Here is a 21,817-nt window from a genome sequence, read left to right as displayed (position 1 = left end):
ATATATATATATATATATATATATATATATATAGGAACGTAATCCTATTGTACCCCCGGTTTAAATTAACTCTATGAACTTAATTAACTTCATTAACTTAAATTAACTTCATCCCCTATTCAAGTTCTTTAAATGTCTCCTCGATATTAATTTTACATTATGGCTATGAAAGTAAGCCATCATCCCCTATTCATGTTCTTCAAATATCCACTCATTGTCATTTCAAATGAAAAAATAAAAATTAATAACGATAACGGAATTAACCAAAGCAAAAGAGGAGTTAAAATGATTTAAAAGCCGCTAATTCGTCGTCGAATTTCTTGACAGGTAGTAAGTTTTGTCTGTAAAAAACGTGTTAAATAGCATCTAAGAAAAAAACATACTGAAAATCTTTATTTGTCTTGCACTTGAGTCGATTTGAATAACATTATAGAAGCTTATAGGCTGGTCCAATGTCTCTCTCGTTGCAGGTATTGGTTTTGCTTTAGCCAACACTCTCTACCGAGTGACCGTAAATCAGTACTTCAAGAAGTATCGTGCCACTGCTTCTGGCATCGCATTATCGGGAGCCAGTTTTGGCAGTCTCGGCTTCCCTTTCTTAATAGATTTCATCTTGAATAATTTCACTCTTCCTGGAACTTTTCTGATCTTAGCTGGTATAACTCTGCATGTTTTGCCATTCAGCCTTCTTTTGAAAACTCCATTCTGGATACAATACCCCAAGAGGCATAAGAGATTAGGTAAGCTTGACTTTCAACACTGTGTTTTATAAATTACTCAGTAGAAGTAGTACCCATCTATAGAAACTGATTTTATCTGTTCTAATAAATGGAATCTAAAATGTTTAAATTATAGTGACGCATAATGGAGAATCAAATGCTACTCATTTTTTTTCCAGTTGAAGCCCTCCAAAGGAAAAAGGAAAGGGAACGTCAACAGGAGTTGATAGATGTACAGGAAGATGAAACAGAGATGACAAGTGAGATTAGTACGATCCCAGCGTCTTTTCTCTCCGACGTTCCACTTGAAACCGTACAATTTAAGTCTTTGAAAGATCCGCATCCACTGGATCTGAGAAAATTTAGAAGTTTTGGAAGCGGATTGTCACAACACTTGGATAACCAGGATCCTGGTGATGGTGAAAGCGAAGAGCAAAGTAGGCTTAAAGAATTAGAACTGATTTTATCTATTCTAATAAGTAGAATCTAAAATGTTTAAATTATAGTGACACATAATGGAGAATCAAATGTTACTCATTTTTTTTTCCAGTTGAAGCCCTTCAAAGGAAAAAAGAAGAGGAACGTCAACAGGAGTTGATAGATGTACCAGAAGATGAAACAGAGATGACAAGTGAGATCAGTACGATCCCAGCGTCTTTTCTCTCCGACGTTCCACTTGAACCCGTACAACTTAAGTCTTTGAAAGATCCACTGGATCTGAGGAAATTTTCAAGTTTTGGAAGCGGATTGTCACGACACTTGGATAACCAGGATCCTGGTGGTGGCGAAAGCGAAGAGCAAAGTAGGCTCAAAGAACTAGAAGAAACTCTGGACTTGTTTCATCAAGCGCCTGATTCAGATGACGTAAGAGAAAATATTTAAGTTTATTTTTTGAAAATCAGCAGAGAATTAATACATTTTACGGTACTTACAGGCTGGGGCTTCTCTTCTAATAAATTAATGATTTTATTCTCATATTTCAAAACATTTCTAACTTCTTTGCAATCGTTTTCTCGTCTTCCATTGCTTGTTTATGAGTGCATATCTAAACAAATTGACTTTATTCGAAATCTAAGAGGAAACATTGAGATGTTTAAGGTTGTTTTTGAAAAGTTGCGTCGTCCCGATGAAACGATGCTATTTTGCGAATAATATGCTATTTTTCATAACTGCTATAAGTTTGCAACACTTACTCACGACTGTTTGGTCAGGTTTAGCCTATTTATAGCCAATGCTCTCTATGCTTATTCTGAAAATAGTGTAAAACGTCGGTATGGAGAAAAGCCCCAATTTTCTGAAAATAAAAAGTGTTTTTAGTTAAAATGTCTAATATTTAAAAGTTTACTCTCCTATTCCGCATTATTAAATAGCTCATAAAAATTTGCAAAAACTGAGAATGAAGGAATGGTTTTGAGAATTGGCGATTTTTAAAAAGGTTTAATGAATTTAAAATATTTAAGTTGTTTGTCTGTTCTAAGGCCCAGATAATTCTTCGAAACAAGATGGTACATGTAGTTTAAAATTATAGCTTTATTTCAAATGAGTTGCACTTGAAATGTAACTTTCTTTTTTATTTTCCTTGGCGAAAGAGTTTCGAAAAAGCCATGTTAAAATAAAAAGGAAAAATAAGTGGGGAAGATTATCAGCCAAAAGTAATAAAAAAGTATAGAAAGAATTTTTTTAAACTTATTTTTTGTGACAAGGTTCTCAAGAGTTTTTTAAATTTATAACAGTGGTAACAGAGTTATGGTGCTATTATAGGATAAAATTAACATTAGCCATTGGCCTAAAGGAGACTAAATACAAAAAAATGGCGATTAAAAGTTTTTTTTATCAATAGCCACCATTTTCACCGAAAATGATTTCAAACGCGTGGATTTAACTTCTCGTATTTTCTATTACATGCGAAAGTTGTAATATTCAGATTATTTTATGCTGGTTCAAAATTTCAGGGGGACTGAATTTAGTTATCAAACGTTTCCTTCAAACTAAATCCAGTTCATTATTGTTATTTAACTCATTATTATTATCCATTGTTGAATCCATCCATTGTTGGGCAGCATAGAAAAGTTTTATAAAAAAAATAATTTTTCCTGTAGCTACCATATTTTTCTTTATGATTTCTACGAGGAAAAATGTACTACTCTAATATTTCTACTCTAATGCCTCAACTCTAGACAGTTTTAAAGCGGAAAAATTCCCCTCACAAATGAGCGTGTTTCCTTAATTAACTTCTATAAAATCGTGTTTCTTCTATATGAATCCTTTATGTATAGAAGTATCTATCAAATCATTGACTGTTGGAAAAGTCTTAAACTCACTGTCGGGAATGCATTCCAATCAATAGGTTTGAAGTCGCTTCTATTGTATCTTGAAATATATTTGCAGCAGAACCTTGTAGACTCAAATTCAAATAAGTAATAAAGTAAGTCAAGTGGACAGTCTTACTGTCTCCGAATCTAACAAAATTAAAGTGATACAGGCAACAATTGTGACTAGCTTAAATTTGCTGTCAAAAATTTCCTCCTTGCCTTAACAGGGATTAACTACAAAGTATTTTATTCCTTAGAAAGCTTCTATAAAATCGTGTTTCTTGTATATGAATCCTTTATGCATAGAACTATCTATCAAATCATTGACTGTTGGAAAAGAATTAAACTCACTGTCGGGAATGCATTCCAATCACAATAGGTTTGAAGTCGCTTCTATTGTATCTTGAAATATATTTGCGGAAGAACCTTGTAGACTCAAATTCAGAGAATAATAATAAGTCAAGTGGGCAGCCTTTCAGTTCATGGGCCTAACAGAATAAAAGGACTATAGATACAATATACGATAAACAATTTGTGACAAGCTTAAATTTGCCGTCAGAAAACGAAACAAAAATTTCCACCTTGGCTTAACATGGATTAACTACAAAGTATTTTATTCGGAGAAATCTTAAAATTATAGTAATGCATTCTTCTTCAAGCACAAATTGAGTATTTATTAATATTAAAAGACTCAGCAAACAAATACAAAAAAATATTTTAATCACCTCAGACTTTTATTAGATAATTTATTTATATAAAAGCGAAAAGTTGGAGACATGTAAAGTTAATGACAAGGGTTGACGGACCGCAGTTAAAGACCTCTGTATTAGATGAATATAGGATTAGAATCTAAATTATGCAAGTATAGAACTATCAACACACATCAAAATGGAAAAAAAAGGGATGTTTCAAATTCTGAATGAGTATATTTTCTTCCTCAGGGTAGCTCTTCGACCTCTTCAACTGATCATCAAGAAGGCGAAATTAATTCTTCCCAATCTAGTGGCAAAACTGTGCTAACTTTCGCAACTGGTATTAAAACTGTTTTCATGCTTTACAAATATCCAATGTACGTTGTGATATGCATAGGAACCACACAGTTCCAACTTGTTCTAACTATAGTGATAGCAGTTCTAGTGGATTATGGAGTGGATAAAGGTATACCGGAATTCAACGGAAAGTATCTGATAAATTCTATGGCCATTGGAGATTTGATAGGTGAGAGAATTTTCATTGCGTATTATGTACCGTGTATTGTTTGCCATGTTTTGTATACATTTTGTATACGTTTTGTTTACCATTCAGGTAATGATTTGCAAACAGCTGAACTAATAATTTCGAGTCAACTTAATTGGCAGAGTATAAGAAGTCTGAAAAATGCAAATTGGTTGTTAAGCAGGTCTATTTTATAACCGCCGTTGAACAGCCGACCCAATTTATGGGTTTACGACCACTAATGTTCAACTACGTAACCTTGTAGCTTTGAACCCAATAAAGAAGACAAGGGAACTACTAGATCAAGTATTGGGAGAAGCTATCCCTCGTGGAGGAATTATTGATGGAACTAAACAGCATTTGCGTTACATGGAGAGGAAGACCGTGAGAACCTCTCACGGTTAGCCTGACAGAAAGGAGACTCTAACTCATGATCCGTATACCACTGAGGACATCAGCACTGTGGTCGGTGCAATCCGGATGGGGAATTCGCATCGACTGGGATTCGAACCCGGTTCACCTCATTGGAAGACGAACGCTATATCCCCTGAGACATAGCGGCTTCCCCACTGGTATTGATTTGTATGGGAAATTGGAGGACTTTAACGTGCATAAGTCAGCATTTTAATGCATGAGAATTCGCCGGCCAATCGAACTCCCATTCTCACGAACACGAGTCCAACGCCCTACCGACCAGGCTATACCGATCCTCACAGGTCTATCAATAGAAATTAAATACACAGAGGAATAAAAAGCATGAAAGACAGAGGCAACATAATTGTTCTCTTTAACGCTGATATTAATGCGTCGTTTTAAAATATAATGATTCTTTCATTTACATTTTGGTTAAAATCAAATCAATATTTTTGTCCGGAAAAATTGTTTAAATTTATTTTAAACTATTTTTGTCTGGAAAAATTGTTTAAATTTATTTTAAATCAATAACAAAGCATTTTTTTACCGTTTTTTTAATGCAAATTTTTTTGTTTTAACAAAAAAAAATACAATATTTTTATCAGTTTAACTTAAAAAGTCTCTTTCAGACAAAAAAGGAATTCTACTTCCTTTTTGTTAACTTATGGAGATTTCCATGCTCGCTATTTGGAAATGGCCTAACTTGAGATTTCAGAAAATCAAGCCTGAATTTAACTTGTTTATTGATGTTACGATATCAAATTTAACATCTTTTCAAATTACATTATTTAAAATACATAATTTAGACTTTAAACGAAAGTGGTTTAAAAATTTGAAACGACAAAAATTCAAATAATTTACTTCAGGATTTCAGTTTTTGATTGCTCAATTCAGTCAGTAATTCAGTTAAAGATTTCATCGTGATTTAGTGATTCATTTAATGGTGTAATTAGACATTCTGTAAGAGATTTTACCATATAGTTATCCACTGCGTAGTTTTGTGAGTCAGTGATTCCCTTGGGGATTTATTCATAGAATTGGCAGTTTGTTAATTCAATTACTGATTTATAGATTTAGTTATGAATCAACTGAATAAACTTAGGATTTAAATAAATAATCCCAAGAAACTGAAGCAGTAAGATAATACTTGATGAAGAACTTCATTAGCTTTAAAAGTATACAAAATGGAAATAACAGTCGACATGTTTCAAGCACTCAAAAATTGACGCCCAATTTCAAGACTGGCTAGAAGTGAATGAAAAGGGAAAGAAATTAATTGAAATAAAATCGTATAGTTTCCAAGGAAAAATGGAAAAATGAAGGTGTGAATAAAAAAGAATTAAGAAACCACTGTTGCGAAGAGGGGCAAACCAGGAAATTCAGGATTTCAAATCACTATTGTATCTTCTCATTCACGTCTGGCAAGTCTTGAAAACGGGCGTCTATTTTTGAGCGTTTGAAACATGTCGACTGTTATTTCCATTTTTTATATTTTAAAAGCGAACGAAGTTTTTAATAAAGTAATAAGCTTATGATTTACTGATTCATTTAATATCTGATTAGTGATTCAGATAGTGATTAAAATGGATACATATTTATTATTTTAATTGGTGAGTAATTTAGTATGGGGGATTGTTAGTGAAAAAGTTATCTAATTTTTTAATTAGAGAGGTTATTATATAGATTACAGATTTATATAGATTAGATATTAATATAGATCCATTATATAAATAGACAGCTGTCTAAATTATTGTTCTTTACTTTCAAAAAAATTCTTTTGAAGTCTACTTTTAAAATGGTATTAACATTGTATTTGCTACTTTAACTACAAAAAATCTCAGTCAGAAAACAGGGCCAACAGCAACTGTTTTATATACTGCTCATAAAAAACTCATAAGAAATATGAAACATGTAGTAATATGTAAAGATGGATGGATAAATGTAGTTTTATAGATAATAGTATAGGTTAATATAGTTACATATGGATGTTCAGTATGCACTTCATAGTTATGTTTTGTTTTTCTTCATTTTAGGGCGTCTATGTTTTGGTTGGGTGACTGACAATAAATATCTTCCCAAGCAAACTTTCATGATGGCAGTCCACATTTTTGAAGGAGTATTTTTGATACTGTTTCCTTTGGCCAATTCTTTCGCCTTTTACGTGACAATTTTGTTCTTTTTCGGAATGATGCAGGGAAGTAGTATGATTTTGTTCTCTGTTTTGTTGTATNATATGAAGAATAAGAAGAACTTCAAGATCAATTTTGTGAACAAAACTTTATTTGAACTTATCCTTATTTACGTTATAAAGAGAGAAAACCATGAAATCTCACATGTTTAGCCCGATGGAAAGGAGACTTTATCCTATAAGGATATTTTACTTCAGCAACAAATGAATTTCGTTCTAAAATTTATATATTCAAAGGAGATGCAGTTACATAAACAGTAAATTATTCTGATCTTTTTGTCCTACCTGGTAATGATAAAGAACCTTTTGGAAAATAAAGCTTTCCTTGAATTTCTGCTAATTGATATTGCTTACTATTTTAACAACTATTTTAACATCTACCCAGTACTACTATATGCAAAACTATTTTAACATCTACCCAACCAAATTAAATCCTTGTCATGAGCTTGAAAAAGTAGAATGAGGAGCACATTACGAATGATAACGTATTAAAATAAAATTCTAAGAACAAATTCTAATGCTTTTTTACTCTCTTTTTATAGGTCATTATAGAGATTACTTGGGGTCTTACGATCAAATGTTTCATCTTCTTGGAGGGCTTACTTTGGTTACTGGAATACTGTATGAAGTAGTGCCTATGATTATGAAATGTTATGATAAAAAAATAACAATAGTGGTTAATGAAACTTAGTGACATCTGGAGCATGAATTTGAGAAAAAACAATGTGACGTGATTGTTTTAGCATAAATAATGGTGGCAAAAATTGTAAACAAATAATGAACAAAAATTGTTCCTCTTTCAGATTTAAGAAAGTGAAAAAGACTTATCATTCCAATTTTTACATATTTGGTTGCAGTTCAACAGTGAAAAATTCTTAAAAATGACGCTTAAATATTTTAAACCAATCTATCTACTCATTTATTGTCATATTGATATACTTTTCCCTTGTGATGTATTTCACATTTGATAATTAGACTACATATATTTTGCTGGTCAAAATATTTTCTTCGTTGCTTCAAGAATTTGTACAATTTCTAAACATGCTAAGATTTTATGATAATCATAATATATAAAGATTATACATGTTTGGCTATTAGCATACCGTGTTTGTCTCAATTTCGAACATTAACTAGCAAAAATGTTTTTTTTAACCTCCAAATATGCTGAATATGATCATTTTAATTTTATAACATTATAAGGCTATTGAAACATTTTTTACTTTTTGTATGTTTTAACGAGATAAAAATTATTCCATTAAAAAAATTTTTAATTTCGCAACTCTACTTCTGAAAGCTTAACAAATAAAATTTTAAAACTTGCTAACTATCAATCAGTAACTTTATATAAACAATTTTAGCCACGACTGCAACAAAAATAAAAGAAACAAAGTTTGTTATACACCTTTTTTTGATGTGGTTGTTCTGCTTTTGCATCGCAGATATGTTATGTTTGACATACTTTTTTATTTCTTCCTCCCTTAAATATTAATTCTCGACTTCAAATGTGCTCCTTCATGGACAGGGACTCTAAAAATAAACATTAAGTGTGGTGATTAAGGAATACCATGTATAATACTGAAAAACCGATTTTCCACAAAAAAANCAACACAGTGAGACTCTGCCTCAAAAAAAAAAAAAAAAAAAAAAAAAAAAAAATATGGATAACGTCACTCCATTATTCAATTATTTTAGTGTTGTTGATCGTAGGCTCTGTTTTTGTAGAAATCAAATTTGTCATAAAAACGAATGCCGCATTAAAAAAAGAAAAGAAAATCTAATGAAGGGTCAATTATCAATATCTTAAAATCACAATATCTTTATCAATATCTTTAATCTTTAACACATGAAACTTATATCCATGTATAAAATAAACTTGTCAACTTGTTAGTTCATTTCAGAGTATAATACTTTTGCGGATTTCGGAGGAAGATAAAAATGTGAAGAAACAGCGGGGATCACTTGCATCAATATTTTGCCACTCTTTTTACGGCCCCTCGAATCGAAGAATTGCTCTTTAGTCATAAAATTCTAATATTTAATGGGAAAAATAACAAAAAAAAACACTTATTTTTCTTTTTTTACTTGATAAAAAGTTAAAAACCATAACTAGTAAATAAGGATGAATGAATTTTTATTTTTCATAAGTCCCACTAGATGGCGAACAAACTTGTCCCAGGCTTACTTTTAATAATTTTATGGAAAGCCAATGAGAATTAAAATTTTTGTCACGTGGCTCACTTTTTATCCATCTAAGTTGCAAGCTAAAATTATTGTAAAACAAGTGTTTTAATATGGTTATAATAGCCTTTCTTTTGTTTGTTGTTGTATGAGTAACTTTTTCTTGCTTGTCTTCTGAAATTGACAATTAATGCTCCATATTTTCCCATTCTTGTAAGTAATGATTATAAATTGATAATATTAACATTCTTTACATAATTTTCCTTCAAAAAGGGTGTTCCTCATATTCACTTTCCTCATATATATTGTTGTTTTAAATTGCAATAACCCTTTAAATGCATAATCAGTGTCACTTTTGTCCTAACAATACTTTAAAAAAAATAATAGAATTTACCATATAATTAGGTAAATAAGTAGCAACTTCAATTCGAACTTGTTAAACTGACTATATTCTCAAGCTTCATAATGTTTTTAAAGCAACTAAAAAAGATCACTATGTTAGAGACTAGACTAGTTTGAATATATATGATTCAATATATTACTATTTCAATATATGATTGAAAATCGCAAGGTTTGTGTTTCTTCTGGTTGCTTTTTCATGTCAAAGCATTTGTTATTTTTTAGTTTTCTCTTTTGAAATAAATAAGAACTTGGTTGATAATATAAATAGGGGACCATCCACTAATGTCACGCCTGAAAGGGGATCAGAAACTGTAAGGAGGAAGGAGGTATCAAGAAATGGGACAACACAGATTTTGATTAAAATAAAATAATTTAAATTCATAAATTATTTTAATATTTTGTCATCAAATTAATGTAATGGCATTCCATCATTTGTTATGCTCATAAATCTCATTAAAACAATTAAAGCATTAAAATTTAATTGCACCTCCTTTTATGTATATATTACAGCTTAAAACTGTTCTGTTTTTTTACTATAACACTTCCCAAAAGATTGTAATAGCTCAAAAAACTTAACATAATTGGTGATTGTAATTTTCACCCATAATTTATGAGACATTGTTTTAAATATAGTTTCTGCAAGGAAGCTTATGCAAAAATTATAACATTGTTTAAATTTCTAGAATTTTATTTATTTCAGTTTTCTAGATTAAAGTTGTTAAAATGGTTATAATTTTTTTTAAATCTATCAGCAAAAAGAACTTGCAATCATAATATGATAATTTGAAGCAAAATATAGTGCAAATAGGTGTTTTATTCTTTAAATACTCTGCAAAAAGTTTAGATACTGTTAAGACTCACTTAATACAAGTAATGAGTATTTAACAATTAAAGAGTATTTTGTTTAGTAGGCTGTTATAGATATATATTAGAGTAATTTTGAAAATTTAGAAAAGCAATTATTTTAGATTTCCAAAGGACATTTTTGACTAAGATACAAGAACTTTTTACTTAAAGTGAATGTATTTTAGCATTTTAAAAGAAATAAAATTTGTTGTTCAAAGTTTTTGCGACTCTGTTAACTAGGTAATCTTACTTTAATATTCTATTGATAAGTAATGTCTTGTCTTATTACTTTTAACTATCTCGGTCTTTTGTCCTGTTCAGTCAAAAGACAAATTTCCAAAAAATACTTTTGTTTATTATGTTTTAAATTATATTAAATAAAAATCATATTTTATATTTTAACCTAAAAATATATGTTTGCGTATAGCATGATATTATTTTGAGAGAATTATTCGTAGATATATATATAGCCATAGAACATGTGAATAAAACTACTAAATTTGCCATGTTTAGTTTTTGATATACATTTATATGAAAGAACAATTTATTAATTCTTCAGCTTAGTTAAAATTAAGTAAACCTGAAAATCCTTGAAAAATGCCAAGAAAGCTGTGTGGTAGTCACGGAACTGACATCACGTAGATCCTGGGTTTGAATCCTGGACGAGGCGCATGGATGTTCTTTCATTCTCTGTACTATCTGTCCTTACTGTGGGAGCAACGTTGCCCCACCTAATATGGTGCCTCTGAAAGAGTAGCCAACAAATGTGCCCTACTGATACTTAAATGATGAGTGTCAACCCTGTGAGCATTGGGGGTAGGAAAAAAAAACATTATTTTCTTTTGATTGTATTTGCTATTTCCTAATGGAAAGTTTTTTCCCTACACTGGAAGATTTTCAAGTGTTCATTTTTGTTCGGTATATGATATGTACACAACCTAAAGTCAACAAAAAATCTTCAGTGTGTTTAAATAATCAAAAACTTCTTGAGCTTATATTATGTATGAAATGCTGTATCAAAGTTGGGGTAAGAAGAAAGTATCTGTCATAAAACCTAACCCTTTTCTGACTTAAAATTGATTTACTATTATCAGCACACCAGTTGAAATCAATGATGTATAGCGGCTTCAATTTAACTTATTTAAGGAGTTATTTTTAGATGTGGTTTGGATTTAGCACCATTTGCTTATATCTTGTAATTTTCTGAAAAGTTTTTGAGGCAGTTGAAGTTGTTAAAAATATAGCAGTCGGGAACATTTCTGATTATTTCCTAGACTTCAATAAAGTTTCCATGAGTTCTGCATTAATAAAAAAAATTAAATTTTTTTTCAAATTATTTCTTATAATTTAAATTAAATTTTTCCAGCATAAATGGGTAAAAGAAGACTTTTTTTGCATTTAAAGTCTCTTTTCTTTCTTTTTAGATTAGAATCAAGAATCAATGAATATTCTGATGCATTCAACATAATCTAACAACAAAACTTGTGAAGTTACACATGTAAACCAACTTCATCGAATTCAGTTGGGAAGAATATAAATTAATCATTTATCATACCTTTATTTCATTACTTCAATATTAACTTTATAACTGATGCATGGTCTCAAAAGAGTTCCCTATGAACTAAAGCAATATTTCAAAACTTATCTGTATCATATATGATAAATTTTTGACTTCTAGAAATCTGGAGTGAAATGTAATGAACTCGATTAAACAAATCATTTGAGACTTAATATCTTAAGAACCCAAAATGAAGATACTTTAATTATAATTTAGTTTAGGAGAATTCTATCTTTCATATTAATCTGGAAATGAAGTTTTAAACCTGAATCAACTTTCTCCTAGGGCACCTGAAGAAATTATTTGAACTTTATATGCATTTGAAATTTTAGACTATATTTTTACAAAGATATTCATTAAAATCCTAGAAGTTTTTATTTTATATTTGTGAAAAATTTGAATTTTATTTTTCATCATATTCAACTAATTGGTGTTTTCATAAATGAGACTGGATATGCTCAAAACAAAACAGAAATAAAAAACAGAATCACCGATATGTCCGTAGATTTAACAAATGTATCAAATTCTCTTGCGCATAATAAAAGGCCTTATTCCTGCCAAATATGTAATAAAACTTTTACTCAAAAGGGGCACCTAAAGCAACATACTCTAACTATTCATGCTAAAGTGAAACCTTTTTCTTGTGACGTATGTAATAAGAGTTTTGCGCGTAAAGACAATTTAGCCGTTCACCGTTTTGTTCATACAAATGATAAACCATTCTCCTGTAATATATGTGCACGAATCTTTTCACAAAAAAGTGCTCTAATTAAGCACTGTCTTATTCATTCCAAAGGTAAACCTTACTCGTGTAGTTTGTGTGGTAAAACATTTACTCGAATTGGAAGTTTAAAGGATCATGCTTTTATTCATACCAATGAAAAGCTTTTCTCCTGTGATGTTTGTCATAAGAGTTTTACACAAGAAAGATATATGAAAGAGCATTATGCCATTCACACTAACGAAAAGTCTTATTTTTGTATGTATTGTGATAAAAGTTTTATCCGAAGAGCAGACTTGAAAAAACATTGTATTGTTCACACGGGGGAGAGACCTTATTCCTGTAGCATATGTAATAAGAAGTTCTCTCAAAGAAGTTCCGTAAATACTCATGCCCTTGTTCATTCAAAGGAAACTCCTTTTTCGTGTAATTTGTGTAATAAGCAATTTACACAAAGAAGTAATTTAAAAAGACATCTGCGTGTTCAGCATTCTAGTGAAGAAAATCCTCCAACTTGTGTATCTGAAAAAGTTGATTTAGTTACTGATGATAATGCTGATATATAATAAGAAATTCTCTCAGGGAAGTTCTTTAAATACTCATGTTTTTGTTCATTAAAAAGAAATGCCTATTTCGTGTAATTTGTGTAATAAACAACTCAAAAAGACATCTGGATGTTCAACATTCTGGTTGAGGAAGTCCTCTAACTTGTAGTAGTGTGTCTGAAAAAGTTGCTTTGGTTATTGATGATGCTCTTGATGATCAAAAGAAGTTTATATACCCTCCTTGCTAACTAATAAAAAAATTTTTTTTTGTTAACAGAAGGGAAAAACCTTATTCTTGTAGCATATGTATTAAGAAGTTCCATCAATACTTGTGCGCCGCTGTTCATTCAAAAAAATCGCCTTTTTCATGAAAAATTTTACACAAAGAAACAATTTAAAATGACATCCAATTGTTTAACATTCTGATTAAGAAAGTGATCCATCTTGTAGTAGTGTATCTAAAAAAATTGTTTCAGTTACTGGAGATGCTCTTGATGATAAAAAAAAATATTAATATACTTTGATAATAACTCTGAATAAAAAAAGTTAAAGAAAAGAAACATATAATTTGTGTTTTGTGTAGCAAAATGTTTTAGCAGAAAAGTTGTTATTTGAAAGGAAATATCTTAGTCACCCTACATATAAATATTTGCATATATTTAATCAAAAAGGTTGCTATTTAAAAAAGAAACATCTTAGTCACTCCACATATGAGTATTTTCAAATATTTATGCAAAAAGACTACCATTTAAAAGGAACCATCTTAGCCATCCCACATATGAATATTTGAAATGTATGCGGTATAATTTTCATTAAGCAATTTATTTATTTTTTCAGATTTGTGTACTTTAATAAAGTTTAGCATATTTCTTTCACTGCAAAGAAGAAAAAAAACTGTTATTTATGAGAGAAAAAAAAAGAACACTATTTTTCCCTGTGCACAAGAAAAATTATTTTATTAAAACTGACTTATTTATGAAATAACTCCTTTTATAATGTGTAGATTACAATAAATGTTACAGATCACTTCATAGGTGTTGCTATTTACTGTCCTAAAAAAGGTTTTTTCTATTTATTAATTTACTTTTTTTTTTATTGTGTCTTGCGCATTTTCTCATTCGATTCTGAATTTATTTTCCCGGCAATCTGAATTCTGAGGAAGAAATCTTTACAATTGATTTTTATTAAATTATACTTTTTCAATTTGCGATTATAAATATTTTGCTGGAGTTAATTTTAGATTTAAAAAATTATTTTTAATGAAATGGCTCATGTCATTTTATACCAATACATTCTAAGTTACGCAAAAGATAAAAAATTTATTACAAATTCCTTAGTGTAAATATGAAATATATTAAAAAATTTCTTGTTTGTAAATCAAATCTTTTTATGTGTGTACAGAGAATCATTTGTTTAAAAAAAATTTTAATTTCAACCTTTTGAACAGGTTTAGAAAAGAAATTAATTTAGTATTATTTTAGTTAAAGTCCTATTTTGATTGTAGGATTTTTTATATATTAGTATTTATCATTACTTTGACATGATAAAAGTATCCGTAGGTTTTAAATGAAGTTACTTTTACCAAGAAAAACAAAAATTAATTAGTTTTAAACTTTAAATTATTTCCAAACATTTTATTTTTTTAGAACACTTTGAGATATGTTCAATTTATATGAGATGAAATGATAGAAAACGTTGATGTTTTACTTTTTATTTGTTTTCATGCTTATTAAAGCTATACTAAGTATTCTGTTATGATCGTTTGCTCTATATATATATCTATATATTTTAGAATCATTACCAAAGCTGAAGTCATAAAACTCAGTACATTAGTGGTTACCATTTAATATTTATCTGTGAAAGAACAATTAAAATCATCTAAAACCAGTTTATTTGAGGGTAAAGCTAAAAGCGGTTTCTGTTCTAGTCTCATTTGGCAAATAAACTAGTTTTAGATTATTTTTAATAAATTAATTGCTTTTCGCGTACTTTAGGAATGATTAGTCATAGCTTGAAAACATTTTTCTTACCTCTTAACTTGAGTCTCCTTATGCGCTAACTGTTTTTAATTCAATTTCTAACAAGGATTCTGAAAATATGCATCACGACTTCCACTGAGGTCTAATTATTATTCATAATAATTCTTTGGTTAGTCTAGCAATTCATTGCATTATAATTCATTTATGATTTTTATCCAGAATTCAAACAAGACAGCGCTCCTCAAACTTTGCCTGGTATAAACTCTGATAACATAGGGTCTTTCCCGAAACCCCCTGTGATTTTTAAAATCCTTATTAAAAATAAAAATAAAAAAAATCTATACGCATTGGGGGAATCGCAAATTCATTGTTGAAATCTATACATGCAAATTAATATTTAAGTGAAGAATAAACAGAAATGCTTTCGAAATCTATCAAATCACTGTAATAAAAGGCTGGTGTAATAAACATCAAAACAGGTTTAATTGGAGATCAAAACTTGAAATTTCTAAGAATTGTTTTTCAACTATTCTCTGATTTCTCATACAATCAAACCTGTCTTGTCTATTGCATGCACCTTCATGTTTTGTGATTTGTCCAATTTCGATTACGTATATGTTTTTTTTCCTCAATAAATAGGAATTTGAGACCCCCATATCTATGTATATATTTTTTTCCCTTAAGAGAATTCAGAGAAGAATAAGAATTCTAAAACTACATATTTACGGAAGCACTTTATATATTATCTATACTTTGTTTTTTTAAATGACCTTTTGTGCTACTTTGAATGTCAGAAGATTTTATTTAGGCTACTATTATTAAATTTTTGAGGATATTATTTAGACTACTATTTTTAAGCTTGAAGGGCTACTAATTCAACTATTTTTGAAAGCTAACTTTAGTGAAAATTTTGCTGTAATTTAGCACATTTTTAATTAGAGGCAAATTCTTTGATGTCAAGGAGAGATGTTTGACCTAGATGTTACTATTTTTAAATATGAGATTTATGATATAAATTTATTTGTACCTATATGGGTTTTAATATCAGATCCGGATCTTCCATTAGGCGAACTCAGGCAACTGCCTGAGTGTGCCAGTGAAAAAAAGGCAGAAAATTCAAATTTATGATTTACTTAATGTTTTTTTTAATGATTTTGTAAATTTCTTTTCAAAGGTTACAATAAACTCATATTTTTGTGTCAAATCCCCTTACAGGGTTTATTTTTGCGTAAAAATATATGATCTTTGCATTTATTTAGACGCATCGAAAATGGCTATCTGGAACCAGATAAATATTTATCCATTTTCACCTTTAACTATTATAAAGAGTTTTAAAGAATCTTTTCCTCTTATTTCTTTGATTAAATTCTCTTTCTTAATTCATTATTTAGACTAATGAATCTCATTCACATAATTAAAAAATTCAAAGTTATGTTTAAAAAATGCAGATATTAACAATTTGCCCTTAAGAAAGTGTGAGAACTCGTTAAGTCCGCCGACCTTATTTGTAGACCGATTGCAGTCAATAATGTTTTCCTTTTGGCACGTGTCTTGAGAGATCGGGAAACTTAAAAGTTGAAGCACATCGAAATCAGCGTGATTTCATGTTCTCTCTGCAGCGAAAAATGATAAAATAAAAATATTTCTTTGTTATCCAATTTTTCCGCTTAGTTAAATAGGCTATAAATTATTTACATCGCAGATGAGTTTTGTAGCCATCAGAAATCATATTTTTGTCTCATTCATCATTTGTCCTACGTTTCATCGGAAATTTCACAAGTCCTACGGGCTTTTTCGTTCAGCAAATACGCTTGGTCATTTTGTCCCCCCATGAATTCTTCAGTCAGGCATTTTTGTTTTGATGGATGGTTTTGCAGGCTGCAATTCACTCATATCTGAAATCTGTGGCGCTTTTTATTCTTTCTACTACTGCATTTTACTATCCTGGACCTCGCGTTTTAATATTCTGGCCCGCTTATAATAATGCAGTCTTGAACCACTAGGCATAAATGCAAATATGGGGTAAAAAGAAGATATATATATCAGGGATGAGATTTTTTAGCTGTTTTTCACTTTTAGTCTCTCGAATTTCAGTCTTTTTATGAAAAACTCCAATTCTCTAAAAGTTTCGGGTCTTTTTTTTTTTTTGTAAATATTCTGTTTTTTTTTTTAAAAAAAATGCAGTCGTTTAAATAAAGTAATTATATTTATTTTCAAAGATAACAAGAAAATTCTAACTACTTCGTAGCTGCTAACCCTTCCGCATTTTTACTCATTTCAGCTATTTTCTCCGCTTTTACAGGCAGAAAATAAGATCTTCTGTAATTTTACCCGCCAGACAGATAGTAGTTCAGATGTCGCTGCTTCCTATTCACGCGATCTAAAAATTATGCATCATGCTTTGTATTTTCGCCTTTTTTTAATTTGATATAGAGTTTCATGTTTACGTGATTTAAAAGCCACATTTCGGGATTCATATTCTCTCATTTTGAAATCAAATGTTGCAATACTCATTCACGCAATTTTAAAATCAAGCATGTGATTCATATTCATACAATTTTAAAATTAATCATTGGGATTTATAATCACGTGGTTTAAAAATCCCACTTTTTTTGTCAAATTTTTGGATATCATAGCTTCTACATATTCATGCCTGACTGCCGAAGAGAATTCTAACCATTGTGCCGTATGCAATAAGAGTTCGGCAACACTGTATTAACTTACACCTATAAGAAACACCTATATTAACTTACCGCGAGTATTCTAAAAATATGTTTTAAAGTTGAATATTAATAAACAACCTGTATATTTATTTGTTAATGTAGCTTATTTTATTTCTTTTCAGGTCATAACAAGATTCCCAATTTACTCAAGAGGGAAACTTATTCTTACGTCATTTATAATAACAATTTGTTTACAAATGAATAAATTGGAAGGAACTTCTAAAGATAAGCCTTATACGTGTGAAATATGTTACAACAGTTTTGCACAAATAAGTACATTAAATTCCCACAGACATGTTCATACTGGGGAAAAACCTTATACTTGTGAAATATGTGGCAGGAGTTTTGCACAAATAAGTACATTAACTTCCCACAGACTTATTCATACTGGGGGAAAACCTTATTCGTGTGAAATATGTAATAAGAGTTTTGCACAAATAAGTACATTAACTTCCCACAGATACGTTCATACCGGGAAAAAACCTTATTCTTGTGAAATGTGTAATAAGAGTTTTGCACAATTAAGTACATTAACTGCCCACAGACTTGTTCATACTGGGGAAAAACCTTTTTCTTGTGAAATATGTAATAAGAGTTTTACACGGAAAGGTGCATTAACTTATCACAGACGGATTCACTGTGATGAAAAACATCTTTCTTGTGAATTATGTAAAAAGAAATTTACACGAAAAAGTTATTTAATGTCTCACAGATGCGTTTATTTTGCCGAAAAATCATTTACTTGTCGGATGTGTAGCAAAAGTTTTACGAGTAAAAGTTTATTAATTTCTCACAGATGCATTCATTTTGACTCTGTGGAAAAACATTTTTCTTGTGAATTATGTAGCAAAAGGTTTTTACTAAAGTCTAGCTTAATTAGACATTTGTCTACTCATACTGGAGAAAGACCTTTTTCTTGTGATATATGTAGTAAAAGATTTATACAAAAGTATTGCTTAATTAGACATTTGTCTGTTCATACTGGAGAAAAACCTTATACTTGTGTCTTATGTAAAAAGAGTTTTGCTCAAAACTCTGCATTAATTTCTCACAGCTTTGTTCATACTGAAGAAAGACCTTATTCTTGTGAAATATGTAATAAGAGCTTTAAACAAAAGTTCAGATTGATTCGTCATAAACGTGTTCATATTTAAGAAAAGTCTTCTCTTTTTTTGTTAAATATGTAGTAAAGGGTTTATACAGAAGTCTAACTTAATTATACATTTGTCTATTGATACTGGAAAAAAAACTTGTGAAATATGTATGCATTTTACATAAATCTAACTTAATTAGACATTTGCATGTTCATAATGGAGAAAAACTTTAAAGGTGTGACTCATGCAAATAGAGTGTAGCACAATAATCTCTGAATAATTCCTCACAGCTTTGTTCATTCTGAAGAAGAAAAAAAGTATTCTTGTACCATTGTTACAATTTGTACACCAAAATGTGCATTAAATTCTCTTAAACTTAACCTCTTATTTGCATTTTTTTATTTCATTTTAACAAAGATTCTAAAAATGTGTATGAGGAGTGCAAGAAAGTGAAAACTCTTCATGCGTTGATGAATTGTGGAAAATATTGTGGTGTTTACGCTAAAAGTCAAACTCCGGTTCAGCATGTCACAATATTGACAGCTTAGCACTCTCAGCTGAATTACTTACCCTGCTGAAAAATGTAAGTGACTTCATAATGTGTTCACAATCGTACTCTTTCAGCGTTGGAGTGAATGTTGAGTAGGTCAGTAACCTGGCATTGTAGTTGAGTTGTGTTCATTGTCAAATGAACTGTGAGGAACCTTGATGTCTAAGGGTATAAAACATTCGCCTCCCAACGAGATGAACCAGGTTCGAGTCCAAGCGGTGGGTGAAAGATACGACCATCGACCATAGTGTTGTTGTAAAATATCCTCAGTGTTGAATCTCTTCCTGGTTAGATCATGGGTTAGAATCCCTTTGCCGTTTTTTTAACCGTGGGACGTTTTCGTAGTCTAATATTGAACGTAATTCAACATTATCAGTAAAATCAGAATTTTATTTTCTACCTGATTTTTTTAAAAGGAATGACTTTGCTTGGATGGCAACTTTTTTAAAAGGTCTTCTGATGTTATACTGAAGATAATTACCTGCGTGAAATTCAAGCTGGAATTAATAAATAAAATTAAAAATCCATAACTTAAATGTTTCTACATTTTTAAAATCTGAAATTATTTAATAAAAAATTATAATTCAGCATTTTATAACATAAAACGGGGATTTTAGAACATAGAAATAAATCATCGGGAAAAAAATTTGAAATATTCTTTAAAACTATCATGGTTAAAATAAATGAAAGAATAAAATCATTTTGTATTTATAAAGCATCGTATATGAATAAGCAATATCAGGTATACATGACGCATTTTTAAACGATTTTTACTGAACTTAAAAAATCTTTATTCAAAGCTAGAGAATTTCGCCAGCTATTAACAATGTTTCTGTGGTTACCATTGAAATTTAATATTATAATATTGCATTATATTTAGCCCACATTTTCATTAAGCTATATTAGCACATAATTTGATATACATTTCTTTTTACTGACATATTTATTTGCAATCTTAAACAATTGGATTAAATTTAGAAAATTTAAGCGAAAGCTAGAATGTAATGGCTTTCAAATCACAACGATTTTTTACGAACGGCAGATAGGCACAGGTGACGTCAACTCACGAACAAGCACGTGACTCCCCATTTCAGATGAAAACGAAAGTAAGAGCTTTTGATAAAAAATAATTTATGATTAACATTCTTAGAAAAGTAATGAAATGTTTTCTGAGGGTTTTGAAATTCTGAATTCATCGAGATTTTAAAATAAAAAAAATTACTGTAATTGTCCATTAGGTATTTGAGAAAAGTGATTTAAGGCACTAAGCTGACATTGTGAAATACTGTCGTTCAATATCCGATGGAGACTTGAAGCTCACTCAGCTTCAGAATGATTGATAACTGCTCATTTGTAAGTCAATGCGATCTGTACATTGCTGATCACCATGCACCGTCAATTTCTCTAAACAAACATGGTACCTTTTTTTTCCCGAAGGATTTGGATTTCCTACGCTCAAGATTTTGAGGGTAGCCACAATCTGAGAAATATCGTCTTAATAGTTTAGTAAGGAGGACGGTCATAAGGTTGACCCCTAAATGTAAATTTTACTTTAATATACTTCACCATATCTTGAGAACTTTATAAGCGAAAGAAAAAATTTTACGCACAATTATAAAATACTGTTATCAAAAGGTAACTCCATTAAAAAAAAAATGTTAATAATTTATTATTTTATTTAATAATATTCGAGTAAATTTTGATTTTTATGGTATTGGCAATCGAAATGGGCTGCAGGTGGCGTATAGCGGAACTCTCTCCCTATAGTAACACTTCGAATGCTTTCCCCATTAACGTGTGGAGAGTCATAGAGGAAGGAAGTACGTTAGTTTCTTTCTTGATTTTCATATAGATTAAAATCTTTTAAGTTTAAAAACTATATGGAACTGAAAACTACATTAAACATAGTTCTAAAGAAAAGCATCATGGAAATTTTAAAAAATATTTTTATTAAATAAAAAGGGAAAATATCGTAGTACATTCCTACACAACTGAAAAGAGGAGGAGAGGGAAGGGAGAAGGGCCGAAGGCATGAAACCAGTCTCTCCCCAGATGGCGTATTCCAGCGTTGCGATCGCCAATAACACTTATACATCATTTTAAAAAATTTAAGTCCCACAGTGGACTGATCGTTAAGACACGGTTCCCAGCAGATCACCGAAGTCAAGCATCACTGGCTGCGGTCAGTGTGCGGGTGGGTGACCACTTGGATCAGTCTGCGTAGGGACCGAGGGTGTGCGGTATTGGTCCTCGTTAAACTGTGCTACCGTAAAGTGCTCGACTTCGCGCGCAGGTCGTCGGGCTACCGAAGCGGGGGTGCCATCCCCTCCGCAGAGGATCAAAATTGTGATGGCATGTCTTCGGATCATCCTC

The 21,817-nt window shown here is 30.4% G+C and overlaps 3 protein-coding genes across 3 annotated transcripts in view; all 3 read left to right on the top strand.

Annotated features, from left to right (window-relative positions):
- Positions 1-11,747, top strand: part of LOC107453254 (uncharacterized) — a 28,718-nt gene extending 16,971 nt beyond the window's left edge. Inside the window, exons 3-8 of the mRNA XM_071180310.1 lie at positions 471-740; positions 899-1,156; positions 1,270-1,583; positions 3,973-4,249; positions 6,694-6,886; positions 11,699-11,747. Of these exons, the coding sequence (XP_071036411.1) occupies positions 471-740; positions 899-1,156; positions 1,270-1,583; positions 3,973-4,249; positions 6,694-6,886; positions 11,699-11,747 (1,361 nt within the window). The remainder of the gene's footprint in view (positions 1-470; positions 741-898; positions 1,157-1,269; positions 1,584-3,972; positions 4,250-6,693; positions 6,887-11,698) is intronic.
- On the top strand, positions 9,100-19,274 carry LOC107453234 (zinc finger protein 98). The gene is made up of 2 exons (XM_043045960.1): positions 9,100-9,239; positions 17,923-19,274. The coding sequence occupies exon 2, from the start codon at positions 17,998-18,000 to the stop codon at positions 18,952-18,954; it is 957 nt and encodes a 318-aa protein (XP_042901894.1). The 5' UTR covers positions 9,100-9,239; positions 17,923-17,997; the 3' UTR covers positions 18,955-19,274.
- Positions 12,328-13,119, top strand: LOC139424800 (gastrula zinc finger protein XlCGF57.1-like). The gene has a single exon (XM_071180309.1). It carries the CDS (start codon positions 12,328-12,330, stop codon positions 13,117-13,119), a length of 792 nt encoding a protein of 263 aa, XP_071036410.1.
- Positions 19,275-21,817: the final 2,543 nt, after the last annotated feature.

The sequence above is a fragment of the Parasteatoda tepidariorum genome, chromosome 4 (genome assembly GCF_043381705.1).
Source record: "Parasteatoda tepidariorum isolate YZ-2023 chromosome 4, CAS_Ptep_4.0, whole genome shotgun sequence".
In the NCBI taxonomy this organism is placed as follows: domain Eukaryota; kingdom Metazoa; phylum Arthropoda; class Arachnida; order Araneae; family Theridiidae; genus Parasteatoda; species Parasteatoda tepidariorum.
The sequence above is the reverse complement of the archived record's forward strand: the minus strand, read 5'-3'. Positions and strand labels throughout refer to the sequence as shown.

Excerpts from the sequence above, each read along its gene's own strand:
- LOC139424800 (XM_071180309.1), top strand. The coding sequence starts at position 12,328 with ATGTCCGTAGATTTAACAAATGTATCAAATTCTCTTGCGCATAATAAA.
- LOC107453234 (XM_043045960.1), top strand. The coding sequence starts at position 17,998 with ATGAATAAATTGGAAGGAACTTCTAAAGATAAGCCTTATACGTGTGAA.